This window comes from Zonotrichia leucophrys, chromosome 1A, assembly GCF_028769735.1.
Source record: "Zonotrichia leucophrys gambelii isolate GWCS_2022_RI chromosome 1A, RI_Zleu_2.0, whole genome shotgun sequence".
Lineage (NCBI taxonomy): Eukaryota > Metazoa > Chordata > Aves > Passeriformes > Passerellidae > Zonotrichia > Zonotrichia leucophrys.
Window position 1 is genome coordinate 62,774,467 of NC_088170.1, and position 25,201 is coordinate 62,799,667.

At 37.1% G+C, this 25,201-nt stretch overlaps 1 protein-coding gene across 7 annotated transcripts in view; it reads right to left on the bottom strand.

Annotated features, from left to right (window-relative positions):
- The window catches only part of PCLO (piccolo presynaptic cytomatrix protein), a 326,044-nt gene that overhangs the window by 116,435 nt on the left and 184,408 nt on the right, over positions 1–25,201 (bottom strand). For all 7 annotated transcript variants that reach the window (XM_064702961.1, XM_064702964.1, XM_064702962.1 and 4 more), the window contains exons 7-9: positions 21,988–24,196; positions 16,778–16,914; positions 8,573–8,654 (exon numbers count right to left, since the gene is read on the bottom strand). In XM_064702961.1, the coding sequence (XP_064559031.1) occupies positions 8,573–8,654; positions 16,778–16,914; positions 21,988–24,196 (2,428 nt within the window). The remainder of the gene's footprint in view (positions 1–8,572; positions 8,655–16,777; positions 16,915–21,987; positions 24,197–25,201) is intronic.

Consider the following 25,201-nt stretch of genomic DNA (forward strand, 5'->3'; position numbering starts at 1 on the left):
CCTCTACAGCTTCCTGAGGAGGGGAAGGGGAGAGGGAAGTGCTGAGCTTTTCTCCCTGGTATCCAGTGATGGACCTTGTGGGAACTGTTCAAAGATGTGCCAGGAGAAGTTTAGGTGGAGAAGATGGTCAAAGACTGGAACAGGCTTCTGCAAGAAGTGATCAGTGCTCCACGCCTGTCAGGGTTTAAGAGGCTTTTGAACAATGCCTTTAACTACTTTAAGTTTTTTTTCCACCTTGAATTGGTCACTAGCTAGACTATAAGGTTTTTGTAGGTGCCTTCTGACTGAAATAATGTAATTTGTATTTTGTATTTCATTGCGTTCCATTCCGTTCCGTTCCATTCCATTCCATTCTGTGCTAGCAAAGACTTCAAGTGCTTAATAACTGCAGAGTTATTTTTGTGAGAAATCCATTTTTGGAGGAAAAATATTGAATGGCCTTTTTTGCTTTTTGGCAATTATCAAACTCTGACTTTCAAAAGGATATTTCATTTGTCATTTCATATCCTTCCAGACACTATTAACTGTTTCAGTGATGCATATTCATTGCATGTATTTATATATATTTATATTTATATTTATAAATATATATTTATATTTATTTATTTATTTATTTCTATTTATATTTTTATATATATTATATATGATCAGTAACCAAGAACCTGCTACTAATAAATTCTGTCACTGGTGACCTGGCAAGCATTACTGCAAATGCATTTTCAAAATTCATCACTCCTTATTTCTTATTTCCACCATGAAGTACTTTCTGTCCCTTTTGATATATTTATTCTGAATTTTTGTAGCTCAAAATGTCTCAAACACTATGAAATCCTATCTCCTTGTATACTTCATTGTGTCACAGTAGCAACACAGCAGAAAGACTGTAATTTACTTTGCTAGAATATGCTGACTATAACCCGAGCTCTGCAATTACAATTCAGTCCTTATGGAGATAATAAAGATCAGGCTGTAGCCAATCTGTCTGTTGCTCTCAGGACACAGGGAAGATCATGAAATTTTACCATCTTTTCACTGCTTTGCTGAGCAGCTCCATTATAGACATTAGAGTATAAACAGTCTAGATTTCCTGGAATCATTTCAGCACCCAAGCAATTATTAGGCTTGCCTTTACAAACAATTGCTGATAACCCCATACATAAGTTAAAGGTTAAAAATAAGGAAGAAAACAATAAGAGCAGCAAAAAAATGAACACCTCAAGGCCCAGCAGGGTTTTGCTGGTGTTGATGGTCCCGATTTTACACAAAAGGGAAAATTAATTTTCCAGTGATGTTTTATCTCATGAAAGTAAATAGCATTACAGCAGCAAATGCAAGGATTGATTATATTTAATCATCATGCAGGTCCTGTGCAGTAGCAACAACTTCAACAACTGCAGGAGAATGCTGGCACATGATTCAGAAGCTCTGTGCAAACATTGTTCATGTGTTAACTCAAGCAAATATTTCCTCTGGGCTAATTTTTGAAAGTATGAAACCATTTGTCTTTCTAATTATATGAACAAGGAAAGCAAAGAAGGAATTAGAATGTACAACAGATTTTCAGTAATCACACGTGTTTGTGCAAATTGGCATAAGAAACTGTATGAGTGTCAGCAGCAATCTGATTTTTGTCACAGTTACAAATAGACCTATATGAATTTTTAATAGACTTTTAAGTGACTGAACTTTAAGAGAGATATTAAAAAAGTGCTATTGATTTTGATTTCTGAGAGCCTTAAATAATACCCTTCAAGATGGTAGCTGAAACTCACTATTTCTGTAAACCCATGGTGATTTTAACACCTTCAGATATTGTGTGCTTTGAAGTTGAAACTATACAGAAGTAAAATGGGAAAAATTGAAATGGGCTTGAACTGCAAAGAACACCTGTCTCTGAGTAGGCTGAAATGGGAGATATGTTTAAATTTCAAAACAGAGAATAACTGTTGTGTTTCAGATCCAGGAGCCAATGCACAGACTTGTTGAAATATGTTTTTCATCACTTTCTAATAATATAAAAAAATCCCCCACACTGGAACAAAACCACAATGGTGAATTAGGGCAAGGAAGTACAAGGGTGATCTTTTCTTTAGTCAAGGTCCTGTGGTAGCAAATGCAGGAGAAGAAAGCATGCAAATGAGACATTAGGCATGAAAGACTTTGCAATGTGCCAATGTACCACGTTTTAGCAATGACCAAACAATGTGAAGCCTTTCAACACTACTTGGCTGTGAATGGAGGCAGAACATACCTTCCTCCCGTGTTCATTTACTAGACATTATCTCCTCATTCCTCCTCCAGCCTTATCTAGACCAGACATATGCTAGGGGGCTGGTAGGCCCTTATCTGCTGGAACAATTTTACACCCTGTTCCATTGTCTGTATGGAACAGAAGGCTCAAACACATTAAAAACATCAATGACTTCTCTTGGAAAGATCAGAATTAAAAGTACCATGAAGAAATTCAAGCTATTTATTGAGACATTGTAGTGGTGATAAAGCAATCTCTAAAGTCTGGAGAGCAGAGAGAAAGGAAACATGACAAAGCAAACAAAAACAAGTTAACTCAGGAACTTAAAAACAGCAGGAAAAATAAGGTATAATAAAATCCAGCCTAAAATTTCATTTACATTGTTATTCTTATGCAATTCTCTGGAATACATAACATGATGATCAATATCAGAGGCTGGTTGTCTGTATAGGTAGAGCATTTTCAAGAGTGTCCTCAGGAGAATTGTTTTGGTGCTTCTAGTAAAATTAGCTTCAATGAAATTTCCTAGAAACATGATTGTATCTACTCAGCTATTGCATTTCTTGGCCATTGGCAATTAAGGCATAAAATACACATGAAGTCAAATCAGGAGCTGATGAAATGCAGATATATTGCAGTTGTTTTAATAGCACAGCATTGATTTATATCAGCTGCAAATCTGCTTCATGCTGATGTGCACACTGGTTATCATCCTGAAGGATCATAAAGTGTTTTATGAATTAGCTTCTTGAAGCATTTATCACATCTACTTGAAAACAAGATAAAAGTCTCATCTTTTTGGACAATCTGTCATATTAGAATCTATGGTGCCATCTGTGGTAGAGTGTAGTTTTAAATCTATAAAATCCCTTGTAGGCACTGAATTTCATCTGTGTTTACTAAGACACCGATGGCTCAATAGGTGCCACTGACAGCTGAACCTCCATGGAAATCTGGGGGTTTTACTGAACTCTAACATTCGGTGTTGCAGTGATCTGTTTATGCAGCCTTTTCTGCATGACAGCTATGAAAACAAATGGAACCTTAATATCCAAGAGACACATTGGCCTCTCAATTACCTCCACTCCAAATCTTCAACTCTCTTCTTCTCAAAATCTCAAGTGTTCATGTACTGCAATATGCATAAACAACTGCCTAAAAGACTTCATGGAAAGTGTTTTAAATACACACACTAGCGCTTTTCAAATTAAAATAATTTGTAGACAAGGAATATATGGTCTGTACCTCTACAAAGTGTTTCTAGCACACAGAAGAATTTATTTGTTTCTTTGGTTTTATTTAGAAAAGTTTAACAGTACTGAGTTCTTTCTAAAATTGATATTAAGACAAAACCAGATATCTCTCTTTCCTTTTATTTCCAGTCCTGTCCTCATTCACTTCCATATAACTTCCCAGGAAAATCTCTGATGTAGCCTGACTGCAACAGCTCAGTCCCTTTCTGTTTATGGGTTTTACCTTCTGTGGCATGTTTCTGGTAAGGAGTGAGTGTTTGAGGGAATGATGACCATTAATTAAGGATTAAGTCCTTCTCCAGTGACAAGGGAATATTAGAGGAGAGTATTGCTTTTTTGTGTAAAGTATTATCTCAATTCTTCCCAACATTAAGTGAAAGGAGTAGGATAGGTAATCCTCTAAGAGTATGGGGACAGGAGGAGGGTTGCAGTTCTCACTCTGACTTCTCACATTGAAAATAAACTGTGACTATATTTAACATGTTTTTAATTGATTACTAATCACATATTCATTGCCCTTTAGTATTTTTCTGTAAGAACAAATTTTTATAGTAGTGAAGTCTTGATACAGGAAATCTCTCTGAATTCCCTTCCTCTCCATCCAGATAAGCACTGCATGAGCTGGCACACTGCAGAAACAGCACTGTAGTGTTGTTTGCAGGAATTAGCAATCCTTAGGGAGAGTGTGAGGCATGTCTGACGTGTGCGCAACATAACAGCCACCCTGTAATTCTGCTTGCAGTTTCACTGACATCACTGCTGAGGCAGAGATTAGGGATGCACTCTTCTTCCCACCAGCTAATTCTTTGCTGCACTACAAAGTTTGCAGATTTTTCTGAATCGTGTCTCTACCTCTTTCTTTTTTTCTTTTTCTTTCTTTTTTTTCTTTTTTTTTTTTTTTTTTTTTTTTACCAGAATTGAAGAGGATGTTCCCCAACACAGACAGTCTGGCTGCTCAAAGGTACATTTTTTTTTTCCCTGAAAACACAGAACATCTCTCCTTTCAAAAAGGAAGAATTACTTCTGACTCAGCCTATGTGAGGTAAAGGAGTAAAAATTACTTTTGTCTGAGTGCACTCATTGTACCTGTAGACCTACTGAGATGTGTCTGCCTTGTTGGATTTTCCCCCTGAGTGTGCCTAAACATCTTCCTGATCAGGAATAACACAATGTAAGTTACCTTTGCAACTTTTCCAAAGGTATTGCCAGTGCTTTCATTACCTTCAATAGCCACATCCTTGACTCACTTTTTCAAATATAATGATGGCGTGATAAAAAACAGAAGAGAAAATTCTGGCAGCATAAAACAGCACTTATGCTGCTCTGCTAAAGGATCCAAAAGGAACAAGGGACTCTCAGTGAAAACAAACAGTGAGTTTCTGGAGCATTAAACACTGCTATATTATCATTCACTGAGCACTGCCCTCATTGCTTTGGCACATTAGCACATCTGTGATGCCAATTCCTTTTTATTTTTTCCTTAATTGCAAATTATTAACCAGTTTTTTGCAGAGTTAATCCTGGGAAATTCCTTCACACCTCTCATTGTCTGAGGAGGGGACACTGCATATCTCAAAAAGTAGATCTGCATGCTCTAGATTGTGGTATATAATAAAGAAACAAGAGCCTTCAAGAGAGCAGACAGTGAGCAAGTTTATAATTATTTTTCATTCAGCACTACTATTCTCTCGCCATCACAATTTTGGCTTGGTTCCTCAATCCTCAAACACATCATTCACATGCCAAAATTCACATTATATGCTTCTGTGTGCAAAATTATGCCAGGTTATGTAAGAGGCATCAAAGGCATCTGTACCTCAGAGTCAGTTTTCATTAATCAAGAAAGCAAATGAACCAAATACATGTGCACGTAATACATTGTTGAAAAGCCTGAATTTTACAATATTTGGGATTAGTCTTATTATTGATATTCAGAATGTGACAAGTTTTGCATTCATAATCAGGCGGCAAATTCTACTGTAGTAAGATTATGATGATACCTGTGGAATTTAACTTATAAAGGTGATATTAAGATGAAATCTTGTCCTAAAATTACAGCTGCTGTGGTAGAGTTGGTTATCTGGGCTGACCCAGCACACTGAATCATTAATGGCCAGGTTGGCCCAAGAACTCCAGTGAGATGAGATGAGATAATGGGCTGAAGCACTGGCCAGTTTCCCAGCAGAGCAGCTGGTCAACAGCTACAGGAACTCTCCAAGTGGGAATTCTGTACAATTTAGGACATTTCCCTGTATAACTCCTGCTGTGCACACTCCAGTTAGGATACACTAATTGTACATTGAAGGTGTGTTCATGAAATCCCTGAGGAGAATCTGTCAGTCTCAGGCATCTCCACAGACAGCTCCTTCAGAACTGACCAAACTGCACATAGATCATTTAAAACATAAGTATAAACTGCTCTTGGATGTGCAGAAATCATCACATAGGAGAGGCTTTTGTGCATAGCCAAGACCGAGGAGGTTCTGTATGCACTGTGAGGAAATTGGGGACAATGGATGGTGCTCACCCTGTTGTGGTCACCCAGGACCACAGGCCAGCTGGCTTGTAACAATCCAGCAACACAAAAATTCAGCTGAAGATGCTGCTCAAAGGGTGGTTTCAACAGCGACTGTTCTTCTAGAAAGATCTGACTCCTTATGTGAGCTTTACTGAGGATGTGGTTTTTAACATACACTTCCTGTGTTGGTGCAAGTATAAATGCAGACAAAATGAGTCAAAACCTCATTTTGGTACTTTTGATAAGAAAGAAGGGCAGGAAGAAAGAAGAGCAAAAAGAGACAAAGGGAACAAATAAAAACAAACAAACAAACAAACAGAAAGAAACAGCTGGGGAAGCAATCAGACATGCAATCTAGATGAATATCTAAAACTCTTGTAGTGAGATAACAGTGATGGTATAAAAGTATATATTTTTAAAATGTACCAATATTTTAAGTAACTTTTGCTGCATAATAGACTTCTATGTCTTCCTCTGGTTAATAAACACAGATGTTTACTATTAATTTGCAGATAATATTTAAACAAATTTAATTCTTTTTAAAACTATGTGCCTATCTCTGGTCGAGGTCATTTGGAAAGCTGAAGGCTAAGTATAATGCACTGCACATTTGAAGGGAGTTTTCATACAGTTAAATCATTCAGACACTTTAGAGAAGGAAAGGAAGGGAGGTACATAGTCAAGGAGTTATGGTTACTTCAAAGATGTACAAGGAGTGAATACTACAACTAATTCTTCTGTTTCAGGGCCACCCTATTCTACCTTTGGCTTTTTTATGTAAAATTTACTTTTAGGTCTTTAAATACTTGTAGGGAAATCTAGGTATGCATCATGCAGAAATATATCTGTGCAGGTCTCCAAGCATTTATCTGGACTAAAACAAAAATATGACTGCAGCTTGTAGACAGAGCCAAGCTTGCTTTCTCCAATTAGAATTTAAGCACAATATTGTATAGCTATAGCAGTGAGAAATCCCAGTGTGGGCTCTATAAGGGCTCTATAACGTTATCAGGACTCTCAGCAAATTTTTGATCCTATGGGACCTCATTTATGCAAGGCATTAGTCAATGAGACGTCAATATCTACACCTTGGGTTTGCACATCACTGCTCACAAGGCATTTTCCCTGAGGCACAATGTGCTGCTGTGACTGCCAGCATGAGAGTTAATCAAGAATTTGGAATAGGCATTTCCCTCTGCATAAGGGTGAGTAATTTTACATAGGAAAGCAGGCTTCAGCAACACTAAATCACGAGCTTTACACTTGCGTGGTTGTAATTCGTCTTATTTCTGAGTAAGACAGCAGCTTGGATCACAGCATTACTCATCAGCCCGCAGGGCAAAGATCCCCACAAGGATGCCAAGGAGTTCCTGTGGACTGGGAGGGCCTGGAGCAGCACAGGCTGACACACAGCAGAGCTGGCAGCTCCTTTCAGGCTGGGCTGTGTGGGTGGAGGGGTCTTTCTGCAGCCTGAAATCATCGGTGGGTGTTACGCTGAATAACAAGAAAATACCTCATCATGCATACAGAGCATTCATTTAACACCCTAAATGTGAGGTGGGTACTGAGGATGGAAATTATCAAGACTTTTCTGCCAGAAACCCTGTGAAAACAATATTTAGCAATTCAAGTAAGTTCATGCCACTTTCTGCTTAATGCTCGAGGGAACACCAGGGCTGGCAGTCAGTAATTACTTCTGTGCAGAAACACAGTTTGACACACACTATTAGAATCTTTTAAGCAAGTTAAAAGAAAGTCTGATGGTTTCACGGAAAAACCACTTAAAGCATCTACCTCTGAAAGAACAAAACCAGTATATTGAAATAAGTTTGAGTTCCATATCAGTATTAAACATGAGAAAGGGTGCAATTCCAGAAGCTCAGACAGACAGACAGACCTTACCTGTGACAGGTCCTTTAGCTGGCAGCCTTTTACAGTTTGACACATGAAAATATTACACTGTGTTCCAGGTCTCAGCCTGGGAGGTGAATGAACATCACCTCTGCTACTTTCATCTCCTTGGCAAGCAGACTCTGACTTACATGAACATTCATGTCAGTGTTAGGGAAAAAGAGGATAAATCTGAAGTCCTGTGATAAATGTCTCCGTGTGAAGATATCATGGAAAAACGGGATCTGATTGTTCTCCTCATCGCCTCTATGGGAGGAGTGGGGAGGGGGACCAAGGGGAGAGTTCCAGAAGAGAAAGAATAAAATTCTCAGTTCTGTACATGTTGAACACCTACACAAGCTTATTTTATAAGGACTCATGCAGAGAATGTAGAGTTACATAAAAAGCAACAGCAAAACAGACTGTTCATATGATAACCAATTCCCTCTGTTTTTAATGTCTGTACAGCTTATATATCTTGAACAGATGTCGTGACCTTTTTTATGCACTGCTGCTTTCTGTTATAGCAAATGAGCAAGATTTAAAATGACCACTGAATTTCCTGCTGCATAGACACAGGAACTATTTTTAATACTGGAAATCTGTTGTATAATTCATGCTAATCAAATTAATTATCATGTCTGATAGAAAGTTTTTTACCTGAAACTGTGTGGTCCTTTGGGTCTCTCAGTAGTTTGAGCCTTGTATGAGGGAAAATGTACTGCAGGGGCTTCCCATTTATCTGAGGAACACAAATATGCGTGTCATAAAAAGATAATCAACAACAATTGCATAAATAATTTCAAATAGTTTAAACAGAAACAAGTAAATAAACTTATTTCATCTGGGAAAATATCACAACTTCTCAATTCAAAAACTCTCCCAAGTTTGGAGACATTTGTCAGATTGCAAATTCCTTCCGTGGGGTAATGAATATTTGCTTTCATAACTCCTGGTTAATTTCAAATATGGCTTTATTTCTGATTTTTTTGAGTGATTAGAAGGTGGTCACTCTCTTCAGTAGCTTCTTTTAACCTTAATCCTTTATTCGTGCCATGTTTAACATAAGAAACAAAACATTATTCCTGTATTTTTATAAAATTCTTTTCTTAGACATGTAAACAAAATGTTAGTTTAATGTGTTACCATCCATGAGTTACTGCTTTAATTTCAGCAAAACCACATGGCCCAATGTACCTCGTCTTCAAATCCCAAAAGTCATTTATTTGAAAGACCTAAGACTCGTAGGAGTACATTATCTGCAAATATGCAACGTTTACCTGGGCTTATCCAAGACCACATCAAAGCTGAAAGTAATGCACCCTACAACAAACTCTAAAGAGCCAGATGTCCTGTTGAAATGATCCCACCTGCCCCATGGTTCGGGCATAGGAGGGGCCCTGAGCTGCAGGGACTGACCCACCTTCCAGGGGTGATTGTCCTGAGCCCAAGCCAAAACCCCTCTGCAGAGTGATAGCTGCAACACTCAGCCATCAAAGCCCCCCTTTGCCTGCAGTTTTGGTCTTTTGGTAGCAAAGCTGTGTGGATGCCATGGGACAGTGTGAGAGAAACAGCAAGCGTTTCTCACAGCGGCTTGTGAGAAATTTTGGGGAGCTGGAAAGATGCGATAACCTGTTGACTATAAACAATGTGCAGGTGCTATTTTTCTCCTTTATTTTTCTGTTTCTCTCAGGGATAGTGCGTGAGAAAGATGTTTCTGTTAGTTAACCAATAGAATAAAATCTATCGTACCACTGTATAAAAACCAGGCAATTCTTTTGAATAAAGCCTTCTTTGCCTTTGCTACAATCCTGCCTCTCACCTGCTCCTACCCCGACCCCAGAGCATGAGTGACAAAGCTGAACCCATCCCTTCCCTGCCTCTGCATGTCAGTTCCAATCCTGGGCAATGCACCCAGACCAAGAGGAGGGAGCATGACTGAGCCTGCTCCAGGATGGGACCTCAAGGATCCACAGGGACAATGCTATTCAATGTGGAAAAGCAGCAGCTTGAGTGCATCAGCAGCCTGCTGCCAAGGGTTTATTATCACTATTTATATTTAAGTAGCATTTAAAGGGATTAAGCTCCTCCTGAGCCAAGCACTTCAAACCTAGTTCCGCCCTGGAAAGTTTATGAAGTGAATGGATAGCACGTATAAATGATGGGAAGGGAAACTGAGAAATCAAGGGAGTGCTTAGCTCAATCCCAGTAAGAGTTCATATATCTGTTGTCATAATTCAGTTACTTATCCAGTGAATGATGTTACATGTAGAAGACTGAAATCCTCCCCAACAGGGTGAGAGTAATACTGACTTTAATTAATGTCAGACATAAAGGAGATCATGGATTTGATAGCAGACAAGTGCTTCAGAAGAAATTTGAACATGTGATCAGGCAGACATTTGAATTTATCATGGAATTTTGTCACAACACAGAGTCTAATACTACCAGGAGTGTATAAAGTTCCATGAGGCTTCCACACTCATTAATGGCTAGGGAGAGTGTTATGTTTTTAATGACACTTCCAGAAGTGTGAAATTTTATATAACAACAAAAGTTATATACAACAAGTTTTATATAACAAAAGAAGTGATTCATTTTTCACAGGTAGCTTACATAAAATTGCAAAAAATCTGGAAGAATACATCTAATTTTATTTTGAATTAAATAAAAAAAATGAAACATTGCAGTTTAAAAGTGTACGAACAGATTTGAATAGATCCTTGCCTGGGATCCATTTTGGTGTGAGTAATTCAATTAAACTGAGGAGTGCTGCAGCTCTTAAACTTCAATTCATATTATTTTACTTGCTCTATCTTATTTCATTTTTTTAATAAATAACAATCCAAGAATATTCAATGCCATATTGTACATGACTGCTAACAAATACATCAGAAAATACAGACTGTCTCCTTCTTCAGCCTCTTGCTTCCTCATTACTTCCAGAACTTTATGAGAAGAATAAATCTTTGTGATTTATATAGGTCTGAATGAAAGCATTACATTTTATTAGCATCCAGGGTAGTATATTATTTTTTATTGTTGGTAGGTATCAGTACTTAAATGGAACATGTCATTAGGCCTTTACTTTCAGACATTTCTGAAAGTGGCAGAACAAATAGGAAAAAACAGAGGTTGCTGTAAATAGATAATACCAACAGCAATTACATTGTTCTTTATGTTTTGCTTTAATCATTAGTGAGCATATTTATCTGAAATTCATACACATTATTCTGAAATTTATCTGAAAATTTATCTGAAATACTAGAATACTAGAATATTTCAAAACCTGTAGAGCACAAATTATTTTGTGTTTCCAATAGTTCTCATCTTCTTCTTTCCACTAGAGTTTGTTTCCCTTCACCTGAATATATGCCAGGAATCCCTTCAAGCTGACTCTTCCCTCAGTTTCGCCAGGGAAGGCAGACGGGGACCCCACTGAAGCCACCCAGCTGTGGCAGTGGAAATCCAAACTGGTGCAGAGGGGCCATCCTTCCACTGCACAGCTGCAGGAGCAGAGGACAAGTCCACAAGCACAGATTTAGGGCACAGGGCAAAAGTTGACTTGATCCCACATATTTGCTACAAACCCCAGAGATTTCTGCCACCTGTCCCTGTCATCCTTCCTCACCTCTTTGGGAGCATTCAGTACACTTGATTTGCAGTTCAGCACTGGCATATCATCCTCTTCCTCAGGAAATGTAAGCTCTGGTCATGTGTTTGATGTTATTAGTCAGCTCAAAGGCCCTCCAAAAATGGAATGAATGGGAAATAATTGTGCTGAGGGCTTCTAATAGAAGATGAGTTTAAAAATGCATTTCATTTCCCGTTGTCTTTAAGTGTTTTGTCTGATAAACAAACACTATGGAAGCCTCATAAAAGAGAATATTATAAGTTAAAGAGTATAATCAAGACGAAAAAAATTTCCCCAGTGCTGTATTTAAGAAATAAAATTAACGAAATGTGTTTTAATTTTCCAGGCCATAGCCACACTTATAATGTATCAACTGCTTTGGATTGGATCACCAAAGTAATTCCTGATTTTAAATGTTGCTGCATCTCCTCTTCTGGTGTCAGACAGGGCCTGATAAGGCGACTGAACAGCTACAGATGGTTTTCCTCTGGGAAATCCCATTTTCAAGGGAAACTTTACCTCAGGTGGGTATCCAGGAAGAAGATGGTGCATGCTCAAGGTGGCGGGTTAGGCAGTATCCATCCTAATTTCTGAATACCACAGGTACTTGCATGAGCACACGAGGCCTGTGCAAGCTGGTACCAATAATTTCTCCAACTGTGGTAATTCTGCCCCTTTGAACCTCTAAATTTCCTCTGTGCAGAGCACAAATGTTGAGTTGTCTCAAAATCCTCAAGGTGGAAAGTTCTTTCTGCTAATAGATCCCCAGTGATGGAGATAATTTCCAAAACACACACTGGATAAAAACTTAACAAATACAATGTTCCTGCTCATTAATAAATTGCATAATGAGTTGCATTTTCTTCTGCAATTAGGTAAATTCAACGCTGACCTTTGCTCCAGAAGTCATTCTGGCATGCAGAGATAAAAACATTTCTGAGTGACTAAGAAATGAGGCACTGCCAGATAAATTCCTTTGTGAATTACAGTAAGGGGGTGGCTAACAATCCACTCTTTAGATATGAAATATTAAATATTTAATATTAGATATTAAATCCTCTCTTTAAATATTTGAACAATTATACTAAAGTTGGAAATTTCCAATTTCTCATCATATTTCGAGAGAACCTCAACCACAAAACGTCCCCCCCCACTCCAAACCAAGTCTCTAACAGAAAACAGTTTACTACAATTTAAAATAAATTCTTCTCAATAGTTGGAAAACAATCAAAGCTAAGTAAAATGTGGAACAAAAGTGTGCAGGTAGCCTTCTGAATCTCTGTCGCAAATGGTATTTTCTCATTTTAGCCCCACTACTTCCCTTTTGACCCACTTTTATTTTTTGTAATTTCTAATTTTCCAAGTGCCCCTAAAAAGACTTGACTTAAATTTCAAGAAAATGGCAATAACTCATGAATGAAGACAAAAGCATATAATTTTTTATGTTGTTTAGAAATAGGGGATTGCATTCAAAAGGTTTCATGTCTAGGACACTTGCCTTCTTTTTGTGACTAGAAAACTGTTGCCTAAGTGAACTGATGGCAATATACTGCTATTATGATGAATTTATGATTTTATTATTAATTTAGGGCTTAAAAGGACCCACCTCTGATGACTGGAAGTATTTAAAACCCCTCACTGAAAAACTACTTATGTCCTGTTAATATATTCTCATTGTCCATGCCCTTGCTATGAACTTTTACTGCCCTGACATTTCTCCTACTGTTCTTTCCCAAACTGTTTCTAACAGCCAGTTTAGTTCAGGATATGCAAATAATTTTCACAAAAAATAATAAGAAAAAAACTCTTTATGTCAGGAGGCTTAAATAAGTTTCTGGTGAGCTGGAAGTGACAGCAAACTGTTGGGGTCGGCAGAGATCAGTGGGAATTCTACAATAGATAAGGTATTGATAAGGTTTTAACCTCCTCAGGTAAGCAGTCCAGAGTCAATACATTGGGAAATGGCTATTAAGATATTCAACTGAACTGCAATTTAACATGATTTCAGAATACTAAATAGCACCACAGAAGTTGCTATAGAAACAAATATATTTTAATATTTATAATACAGTATGTGAGCTTAATCTACTGGGTTATAAGAAATCCATGGAAACCTGGAGGTTCAGGGTTGTCACTCCACTGCCTTCTTGCTTCAAAAGCTCAGGGTTGTGCTTTATTTATTACCTTCAGTTGTACAGACTCTGTGGGATGTAATCAAGCAGTTCTGATTTCATCTAGTAAGAAAATTGACATTTCACATGTGTGAATCAAAGTTTTCTGGAATACATGTATTACAGTGGTCATTAAAATATTTTCATTTTTTAACACAGAAGGTCCTAAAAATAACAAATTTAGAGCCAGCAAGGATATTTGGAAACACTGATTACAAGCAGATTAGTGCTATTGATGCAAATTATTCTTTCTGTGGCTGGTTTGTGCTCAGTAAGGGATATTAAGGGCATTGTAATGGCTTAGTTCCTGTGCTAACCAGGAAACTTCCCTCCTAACTAATTTCAGGAAATCATCTGCAGCAAAGGAAGCTGTGGTTGAAGGTGGATATGTTCAGATGGTTCTGGATGGAGAATGACTTGCCATTTTTGTAAATTTTGAGTACATCATACTTGGGCCCAACAGGTTCCTGTGCAGTACTGAGGTGTGAATACAGGAGACAGAGAACATTGGCACAATGAACTCAGTAACCCTTTCATTACACCCAGGGCTGAAAAAGCCCTTAGGGAGTGATGAATTTGCCTCATCACTCTCATTGCCCTGATATGGTTTATTTGCCTTCATCACTTGAAAATGTAATATTAATGCTAAAAAATAGAGATGTTAACACTGATTTACTTTCTTCTATTGCTAAATATTTCACAGCTCATCATGGAGCTAATGAAACTTATTTAAAATATCTCTGTCCCTTTTTATCTTGTCACAAAGCAATTCAATTTCTGTATGTGTCTGAAAATATTTTTAAGTTATCTTAAACAAATGTTCCCAGAAGACTCTTAATGTGCACAAGCTCTGAGTAACATTTTGATTAGGTAGATGATGTGGAGTTGGTGAGACCTGGCATTTCTCCCTTCTGCAGAGTCATTGACACTATTTTGTACTGATGTGTGCCTGACAGTAGATAACCTGGATGGAAAGAGAAGAAGAAGGAACTGTTGTAAAACTTCTCCTCACACATCACTTCTCTTCTGCTGAGGCTTTACATGGCATCAGATAGAATTATTTAGAACATGTTCACTCTCCAATTTACATCCCATATTTCATAAAACCTTTAAAAAATTCCTTTGACAAGATTTTGGTGCTGCATCTCTATTTCCATATAAGCATATTGCAACAGCTTGAGAGAGAAAAAAAAAACCTATTGTTTTCATGAAAATGTCCAGGAAAACAAGAACTCTTAGGCCCTTTAACCTTCCTGCTGAAATTTTTGAACAATTTTTTTCAACTAGTCCTAGTGTAGTGCTATTTATTTGAGGAAAAAAAAAGCAATGATCAGATCTCTGTGACTAAGACCTTGCCTTGGAACTGTTTCCCAGGACAAAAGCTCTGGAGCTCTAAAAGTTAGATGTATCTTACTAATCATCTCCTGATCACAGAGATCAGGGTTAGCAGTAATTCTTTTGGACAAATCTGATTTTTAGGGAAAAATTTCAATTTTACTTCAGAAAGCTGTAGTGGTAAAATACAGTTATGTATTCTTAGAATAATTAATGCTTCTCATGAGGATTAAAGTGCTGAGAAAGACAGGTTTTTTAACTATTGCCAGTGATATTAAGAGATGTTAAGACTCAAAAAGATCCTTTATTATGTAATTAAGTTGATTCATAGAATCATAGATCTATTTGAATAGATTGCTGTAGGAATTATATCATGTAGAGCTCTTTTTCTCAACAAGAAATGAGTAGGCTCAGTACAACCTAGGATGCGTAAATCTCAATATATGCTAGGGATAGAAAACGAGGGAAAAAATAAATGAAAGCTTGTATTGTAAGACATTTTAACACTTACTTCATGAAATCTACACTGTTGCTTCATAAAACCTACATTTAATTGTCAAATGAAATGTCAGTGAAAATGCTCACCAGCATAAAACTTTTTTTGAAGAAAGGCTTCATGACAGAGACATTCCTGTGTTGTATGCTATCTGACAAATTAACTGAGCAATTTAAGCTGTTAAGTATCACAAAGGGGCCATGCAACACCTTCTCTCAGAATCACAGGACTGTAAATATCTTGGAAAAGATGTCTAAAGTGATCAAGTCCAACTGTCAACCCAGTACCACCACCATGCTCACCACAAACCATGTCCTCAAGTGCCACATCCATGTTTCTTGAACTCTTCCAGGGGTGATGTCTCCACCATTTCTCTGGGCAGCCTGTTTCAATTCTTGACCATCCTTTCCATTAAGATATTTTTCCTAGTATCTAATCTAAACCTCCCCTGGTGCAACTGGAGGTTATTTCCTCTTGTCTTGAGCAAATGCACTCACTGATTTAATTGGATCTCATGTAAAAATGTAAACTAAATCAAAACATAAGAATTTGTCAGGATACAATCTAAATCAGTTAGTAAAAATGACAACTAAAACAAGCAACTGAAGACCTCAGAGATTTGAAATACATAAATTTTGTTAATAAAAAGTGGAAATAGAATGGTACCCTAAGATAAACTAGATTTTAAAACTGGCAAGCTTGAAAAAGCAGACTATGGTATTTTTCTTTCTCTCTCTAATAAATGAAATATTCTAAGTATTCGATTGATAGAGCCTCACTGATTTATTCAATAATTAATCACAGCACTTTGGGATTATACTTACCAACTGAAAGTGGAAAAAATGTCAAAAGGATAAAGGAATTCTTTCCTTCAACTACTAAAATAAGGGACTTAAATTTGGATGAAATAAAGCTGGTAAGGGAAAATTAGACTAATTGTTTGGGGTTTTTTTCTTTTTTTTTTCACCAATAGGAATACTTAAGGTACAGATATTTTCAGTTATATTTCAGAAGTCAAAAGACAACCTGAAAAATTAATACTGAATTGTAGAGGAAAGTTAATCTAATTTCACCATCAAATGTTGGTGATGAATACAGGTTCAACAGCACTTCAGCTGAATGCAGCTGGATTTTGAGTAATCCTGTAGTTCCTATGGGAACTGTTGGACAGTATGATTAAATTACCAATCATTTATAAAACTAGAGGCACATCTTATTTGACAGCTTACTTGATCTTGGTGTTGACTTAGTGGTCGAGAGTGTGGCAGCTTCTCTGGCAGCCTTCTGTCAAGGATGTGTCCGTTCTCCAGACGAGGCTCTCTGGGCTTGTCAAACCAATCTGTTTCTTCCCGGCGGAGATGGTAGGCTTTGAAAACCAAGGACAGGTCAAATGCTCTGGTCCAGTGCTGGGCAAAGGGCAAGAATGGGCATTGTGCATAGCAAACATGCAGAGTGTTACTAATTGGCCATGCAGCTAAAGCAAAGTTAGAGGTGAGACTTGAGACATTGAACTTGAGCGTTATTTAGCTGTGAGACAGCAAAGGGAGAAGATTCTGTTTATGTCAGAACCATGGGTATTAAATACAGGAGATATCTACCAAGTGCTATAGCCACTCCCTCCTTCTGGCAGCTAAGAAATACACTGCAGATTTCACATATCTCTAAAATGTTTGTTGAGAAGAATTTAGTCATATTAAGTATTTTGCAGCAGACTAAGAAGAAACCCCAAACTCAGAAAATCCAAATCATAATCAACCCTCAAATTGCAGACTCCACTAATTCCCAAATTTCTGAACTGAGTACTGTTCAAAATATTTTGGAAATTATCTGGAACTACATATAAGAAAATTACAACATCTTTATGAAATTGATATCAAACAAAATCATAGAAAATAGGAAACCAATCTATGTAACTGAAATTCTAAGCAGAAATATTGCAAGTGTTCTCATTTTTAATTCCATCCCCCGATTTTGCAGTACAAATCTTTATGTATGGATTTTAAATGTTCTTTCTGCAAAAAATTCTACAAGACTAATATTACTCTTTGCAACAGTAAATGTCATATTAGGCATCTTTTGGGGATCAAATAACATCATTTCACTGAAATCAGTTTTGCAAATGGATATATTTATGCTTACTGACTATTGGGACATAGCTGTCACTCCTTTGGGATCAGAATCATGTCCTGTTTTCTTCTATGTTCCCAATCAGTGTAAACCAGGTAATTCAAAGTAGAATGTAAGGAAAGTTTGAATTTTATGCTTTATTAAGCAAAATTAATTTGGAAATCAAAGGAAGACAATATTTGTTTCAGTGAAACCACAAGGAATTGCAAAACTTAAATAAAACCAGTTTTTGCTATAATAAGAGTGAATGAACACAACACAGAAAAGAATTAAAAGGAAAAATGGTAGTGTTAATAATCTTTCCTATTTAGTTGTGAAAATAAATATTATCTATTTGGTTTAAGAAATAATTTTAAAGATATGTTAATGGGAAAAAAGGAAGCTGTGTTTTTTCATTACTATTTTTTTAAAGCTTTCCAAAAAGAGGAAAAATATATATGCAGGATTTTTTTTTAAAAGAATACATTGTATGTGGTAAAAACAACATTCTATATAATATAATAAGCCTTCACTTTTTTTTTTAAATCTTGATTAATATTATGATTGATATTATACAGTCCCTTCATGACTGTGCACAAACTTAATCTAACATGAAATGGTTTATTTAATATTATTTAGATAAGAATATATGAATTACCAGAAACATTATTAGAGGTTGATGCTTATCTCACTACTGATTAGTTTTTAACTGCTATCAATAACCCAATTGATAGCAGTTATGATCTAGCTTGCAAAATTTCATGCTTTACACATTTATGCCACTTGATCAGTACCTGCACAAAGCAGGCTTCTCCATAACTCATGCTGACAGAACTTCTTTCTGAAGCTTGCATGAAGAACCTAATACATATTCCTGACCCCAGATGCTAATGCTGGCTATCACAATCTGTGTCATCATCTGAGCAGATGAAAGAATGAGTTTGTTTTTCCTCCTGCCTCAGTTAAATAACATTTCCTGGATTATTACTCTTAAAAATGTAAAGTTCCATACTGCAGTTCAGACTAGCCTTTTTTATTTTTTTTTAATCAAACTGTGATGAATGTGTGTATTTTATTGAAATTTAAGAAGTTATAAATATTTGTGTATACAGACAGACACACACACCCCCACACTCACATGTCCACACACACCCCATTGGTTTTGGCTTGCACAGCTGGGATTTGTCACAGGTGGAAACCTGACAACAGCCAAGATGGACCACTGACAGTCTTAGAGAAGTCATCCTTTTATTCTAAGGCTAACAGAATGCAGCCAGGTGGTTCCACCCAAACAGATGAACCAGGTGAGATTGAACTTCAGGCCGTGAGATCCAAGAAACTCAATCAGAGAAATAATACTGATCACTGTAAATCCCACAGATGAAAAATTACAAGGAACCAACTGTGTTGATATCTTGATGTCTTGATATCTCAATTTTAAACTTCTAAACTCTGCTGAAAAATTTCCAAATTAGCATATAAAAGAAAAAATATACTTGAGGTGAGAAAAAGTACATTTTAAACCTTCTGAATAGCAAAGGATATTTATAGTCATAAAATTGAGTACTAGCTTCAGCCTTCTTGAAAATTATTATCTTCAGCATAACTAAAAATGTGTGGAAAGTGGCAGCTGTGGGGTTGACAGAGATCTGTTTGCTGGATCAGAGTTTTCATGGTACTGGGAACCCTGAGAAAATCCCAGGTGTTTCAGGATCTCAAAATGCTGTTTATTTTCAATGGGCAGCTCTGGACATTGTGCTCTTTTGACACTAAGGCTTTTTTAACCTGTTTGAAGTTTGGAAACCCAGTGTAATCACTACTTATGTCCTGAAGCATGGTTTTAAGATTTGTTACAGTATGTACTTCGTGAAAAACAGAAGGTTTGGACTCAAAGTCCTATTTGCATTCTCTTCTAGTATTTGTTATGGGATGTCACCTATAAAAAATGAACAAAAAGTCACGCATGTCTCTGAATTTGAACAAAAGAAAAACAATTCAAATTTAACATTTTTAATTAATTTTTAAATGTCTTTTAAGATGATAAATCAAGCTGTAGTACAAGAAAATTTTTCCTAAGACAGTGCTTAAGTCTAATTTCTTTAAATGAAATCTCATCAAGACCACGCAGCGGTTGCTTAAAATAAAGAGAAGTTGCAAAGCAAATTGTGCTAAAAGCTTGAATGAAACATGCCAGAATAGCTGCCCACTGTCAGGGCATCAGATCACTACAGAGAAGAGTGCAGTCCCTAATAAAGAAGGCCACGACTTTCTGTAGAAATGTAATTGCTTCTTTTGAACACTTTTTATCTTACATCCAAATTGCATTAATAATTTTCAATACAGGTTACTTGCTGTTAGACTGCATATTTGAAAATATTGTGATCAAGTGTTTTTGTTTCCCAAGAAATCGGCCATTTGTGAAGATAAAATTTGATAGAAATTAGAAAAAGACTGTTGGAAGGGGAAGCCCTGAGTGACATATCAATCTAATACAGAATATGTGAATGGAATTAGAATACACCAGAAAGGGTCTAAATAATCAGAGACTGATTTAAGCATGAAACATGTTCAACTTGAAGTGTTACATGTATGTCTGTTACAAATATATATGAGAACTATAATGCACTGTAGGGCAGATATGTAATTCCCTATGACCTGTTCATGTGCAGTAGAATAGCATCAAAATTGATCTTTTTGGTTCAGGTTGGTTCTCCTCAGTTTTCAGCAGGAAAAGTCCTGTATCTTTCACAATGTGACTCTAGAATGACCCGTAAAAATCACAAGCTGAGAGGAGACAAGATTGCATCTGCATATTTAGGAAGAATGATATGAGTTTCAACTCAGGGAGTTTCTCTCAACTGCTTTCAGATTATAGTATTCTGTGTGCTAAGAATTGAAGGCCAATAAAAACAGTTAAACTTCTAATAAATATCAAGAAAAGCTGATGACCCTGAGTCTCTCCTGAAACACAGAGTTCATGAGGGCATTATAAATATCTAAGAAACATGAAGAAAAACTTACAGAACAAAGCCCTTAGTATGAAGTATGAGAAAGGCAAAAAGATAATTTTTTCTAATGCTTATGAAAGATTTAGTATGTGTAAAAAATCAATAATGCAATAATGAACGAAGGTTAGTAGAAATGTGAAAAATAAACCATACTACTTCATAATCATGCAAATATGTCTTTTGAGACAATCATTGCCATTTACAGACAATAGAGCGCATGCAAAGTCTCTTTTATTGTGCAGTAAATACACATAAGAAAAAGTTAATGGAGTGCATACAATTTTGAACATATTCATTTCATTTGCCTTCAAACTAACTTTATGATTTTTAAACAATTTAGAATATATTAATTCTGAACTGACTCAAACAAAACTGATACATAATTTGCAATTATTAACTCAACATCAGCTTTAACATTCTGCTGTACTTATTCAGAAGCAGCATTTTTAATTGCACTATTTATAATACATCAGAAAGGTTTCTTTCATGAACTTAAGTGAGATAAACTCTTGTGCTTATTTGGCAGACGTGTATGGGGTGCATATAAAACCAGCTACGCTGCATAACCCATCAACAGAAGTAAAATACTTTATGTCCTTTATTGAAGTATGCGATTGTCTTGCACCATTCAAAGACAAATTATCTTACATAATCACAATTCTGAATGCACAGAAGTCCACATGACAGGATGCTTTCAACAAACCATGTGTAGAATGTTATTTTGCTATCACGTTAAGCTCTATATGGTTCTAACATATAATATGTACTTAATGAGCAGACTATTTCTATATAAACACAGATCTAAATTGGTGCATCGGGAGATGGAATTATCATTTTTTTGTGTTCTATCATGAAATTTCATGCACATAAAATTACTGGAGTTTTTTAGAGATTTGGGAGATTATTTCCAAATCCCAACAAAACGATTGCAAATAAGTTCAATGATTCACAGTCACTGGAGAGAGCTGCACACAAAGACTGATGGCAGAGTCTGTATTGTACATGGAATGTTCTACACAGTATCACTGAAAGGTAGACATAAACAAGTGAAAAGGAAAATGCACAAGCAAACCAAAAGGAAAGCAAATCAACAACAATACAGTAGCATGCAATAGTAGCTTAACACCATTCAGAAACTGTTAGAGTAAAATAAAAAATATCAAATACGACAAAACAAATCAACCCCCAAAAAATGTAGATACACAGAAGATGCACCAAGGAACAGAAAAAGAACAAGTCTTTGAAGTGTAACAAAAATCAGACACATGCATAGAAATGAGGATTTGCGTTGTGATAGTAAGATACCAGTCTGAGGCCTAATTTACCTTCACTGTCTGACATGGCATGCTGGAAGTCATCCATGATGAAGGCTATATCTCGATCATAGCCTCGAGTCCGTGACTCCTCCCTCATATGCTGCTGGACCTCAGGTAATGAATGGCTCGATCCAAACTGGTCCCTGGTATCTGCAGATATTGGTGGCAAGGGTCCAGCTGCTGCTCTTGCCATTCCCATTGGCTGTCCAACAGGACTTAGTGGGCTCTCCTCCTCTGAGTTCTGTGCTACTATTGGGATCCTTCCCCTGCTTTGGCTAATAGGCAGACTGGTGGGTTTAGTTCTTCCAGAAGGTGCTGCATGGCTAAAGGAAACATCTAAAGGTTCAGCTTCTTGGGCTTTCAGTCTTAAAGAAGAACTAGAAGAATCCCTTTTCAATGACAGATCGAGCCCATACACTGAGGAGGGCCTAGATGAGGGCCTAGATCTACTACCACTGCTATAAGACTTGTCTGCTTCATCTTGTAGTGCAGATCTCATTGTTGGACCTAGTGCAGTCCCAAGGCCTGCTCCAATGGATGACGTCAGTGGTGGCCCCATGTACTTCTGTTGGTCACTGATGTTTTTTCTAAGGCCATAAGTGATATCATCCTGAAGAAGCCTTGCCCTAGTAGTGATTCCCCCAAGTGTTGAAGTGCTAGAAGTCATATAGCTTGAATAGTCAGGCTCAAGGTCTCTGCTTTCTTGGATAGGTGAAAACTTGGTTAATTTGGGGTCTATCAAGGCTTTCTTGTGTTTTGACTGCTTCTGGTAAAGGAGGGCTGCTGGGAGCTGCTTAGCAGCCTGCTTCTCAAGAGTAAGCCTACCTATGCTGTATTTCTCAGATTTTGGAAAATGCCTGTAGCTGCCCTCTCCATGGTAATACTGTGATAGACCAGCCAGATGATCGAGACTTTCTGCACCTCTACGGAACTCTTGCTTTATCTGGTGTTTCAGAAGTTTGAGCTCATAAGGGTCCTCCATTGGGTCTTCATCAGCTTTAACATAGGAGTGTAACCTAGAGGAAGTCTGCAGTGGTGCCAGGAAGTCTGACACTTCTTGTGCTCTCCTGGCCTCAGTTGTGCGAAGAAGTCGATCTGTTTTGGTCAGATCTTTCTCATGGAGGCTAAAACTGGAACCAAGAGCTCCTGTTCCTTTAGTAAGTTCTCCTATATCATCAATCAGCACATAATTTCGGGATGTATGGTGGTGGTCTATATCTGCATAGAACGAATCTGCAGATATGCTTGATATAGGGCTGCTTGCTATGCTGTTCCTCTCATCTAGTCCTATCCTTAAGTCCAAGGTAGAGTATTTACTGCCCAGCTGAGAAACTGCATAACTATTGTCAGTTGACACTGGTGCTATCATGAGAGGCTGATTGCGAATTACATCATAGTTTGTTGTTATCTTAGGCTCCATGTATAATGTGGTCTGTCTTGGCTTTGGCTGTATCACCATCATCTGCGATGGGAGTTGATAGGATGGCTGTTGAGATGGTGGAGGTTGAGCCTGTGGGGTAAAGGACATGGTAGCTCCTGTTTGGAATGCTGTCTGGGTCTGATAGGGTGAAACCTGCTGGTGATACAAAGGCTGCTGTTGTTGGTAATGGGACTGCTGTGTGAACTGAGTTGGTGCTTGAGTTGGCAGGGCAGGAGATGAATACTGATATTGAGCATATGGGCTTGTAGCAGGGGCAAACTGTGTTTCTGGCTGGGTTTGTGGTGGCATAAACTGGTTAAATTCTGTCTGGGGTGCAGTGCGTGGTCTTTCCAAGCCATGCTGAGTTTCTATTCTGGTTGACCTGGTATTATTAACTTCACTGTCTGACATATAATCACGTTCTTCAGCTACTCCTTGGAGATAGGCACGCTCTCTCTTTTCTCTTTCTTTTAGCAGAGCTTCTTTCCTCCTATTAATGCCCATTTCCAAGTATCTCAACTTGGCATCTATTTCTTTTTCCTCCTCATCTAGCTCTGCTTGCTTCTTCCTAAGCTTGGCTGACTCACGTTCGACCAGATCCAATTCCCTGTCTATATCCTGAAGAATTTTGGCTCTGGCCATAGTGGTGGTCCTACAAATCCTTCTCCGTGAAACTGATCCCACAGAAGCATATGGGGACTGAGTTCCTGCTGTGGCTTCCTCTGGAGGTGGATTGGGCAGAGTCCTCTTCACCTTCTTCTGGGTGCTGGATGGAGTCAAGCCTGAAGAACCTTTTGACTGCAAAAGAAGAAACAAGACTCAATCACTATCCTGAAGGGAAATTAATCACAAGTTATTTAAATTTTTTCAGGGTATGGCTTTTTAACTTAACCTCATGCTTTCTTTAAGACAGAGATTTTGTATGTGTGATTAAGCAGCAGAAAATAGAAGGGAAAATGGCCATCAGTCTAATAAAAATGAGCAATCTAGTGCAAAAATAAGGGTGACACTCACTAAGACTTTGTTTAGCCTAAGGTTAAAAAATCTACCTTATATTCTTAAAGTTTAATCTATAATAATTTAATTATTTTTTAAATTTCTACATGGTTATACATAAACATATTCAATGCATATATGTGTGGGAGGGGAGTAAATATATATATACACACCTCCCTTTCATATAACATTTAATTTAATAAAAATCATGTATGATTATAAATGTACTAATGTACTTATATAAGCATTCATAATTAAATTTATATAAAATATGTACAGTCAAATAGATTACTCTGAGCCAGACACTGAATGCATACCCATAAGCTATAACTTCTACTGAAATCCAGACAACAAAGCAGAACTTTCTAGTGACAAGGCAGGTAGTTCTTACATGATCTTGTAATTTTTTGCCTCATAGTTGATGCTATATATGTATTTTTTTTTCAGGGGATTTTCTTGTCCTTTACAAAACTGATGTAAGCTTTCTTCAATTCACTGAAGTCTTTCATAAATGAAATTTGTTCCAGTTAGGAAGCTACAGTTTAAAACTTGAAAAAATTAGGAAGTATAAAATTATAGCAATTTAATTCCACCCAGATGTCCAGATTTCCCCATATGGTAGAAGAGTGATTCATCCTGATGTAGAACTATCTACCTTAGGCTGATAACTAATTTTTTTGGAGGTGCCAATGTCAGTTCATAAGCTAGGAAAGTAGACAATGCAAGTGGTTAGATGCAATTCAATTTGCATCCTAAATCACTACTGTTTTTGAAATTTTTTTTTAGTTTTCAAGTTTAGGCTCCCAC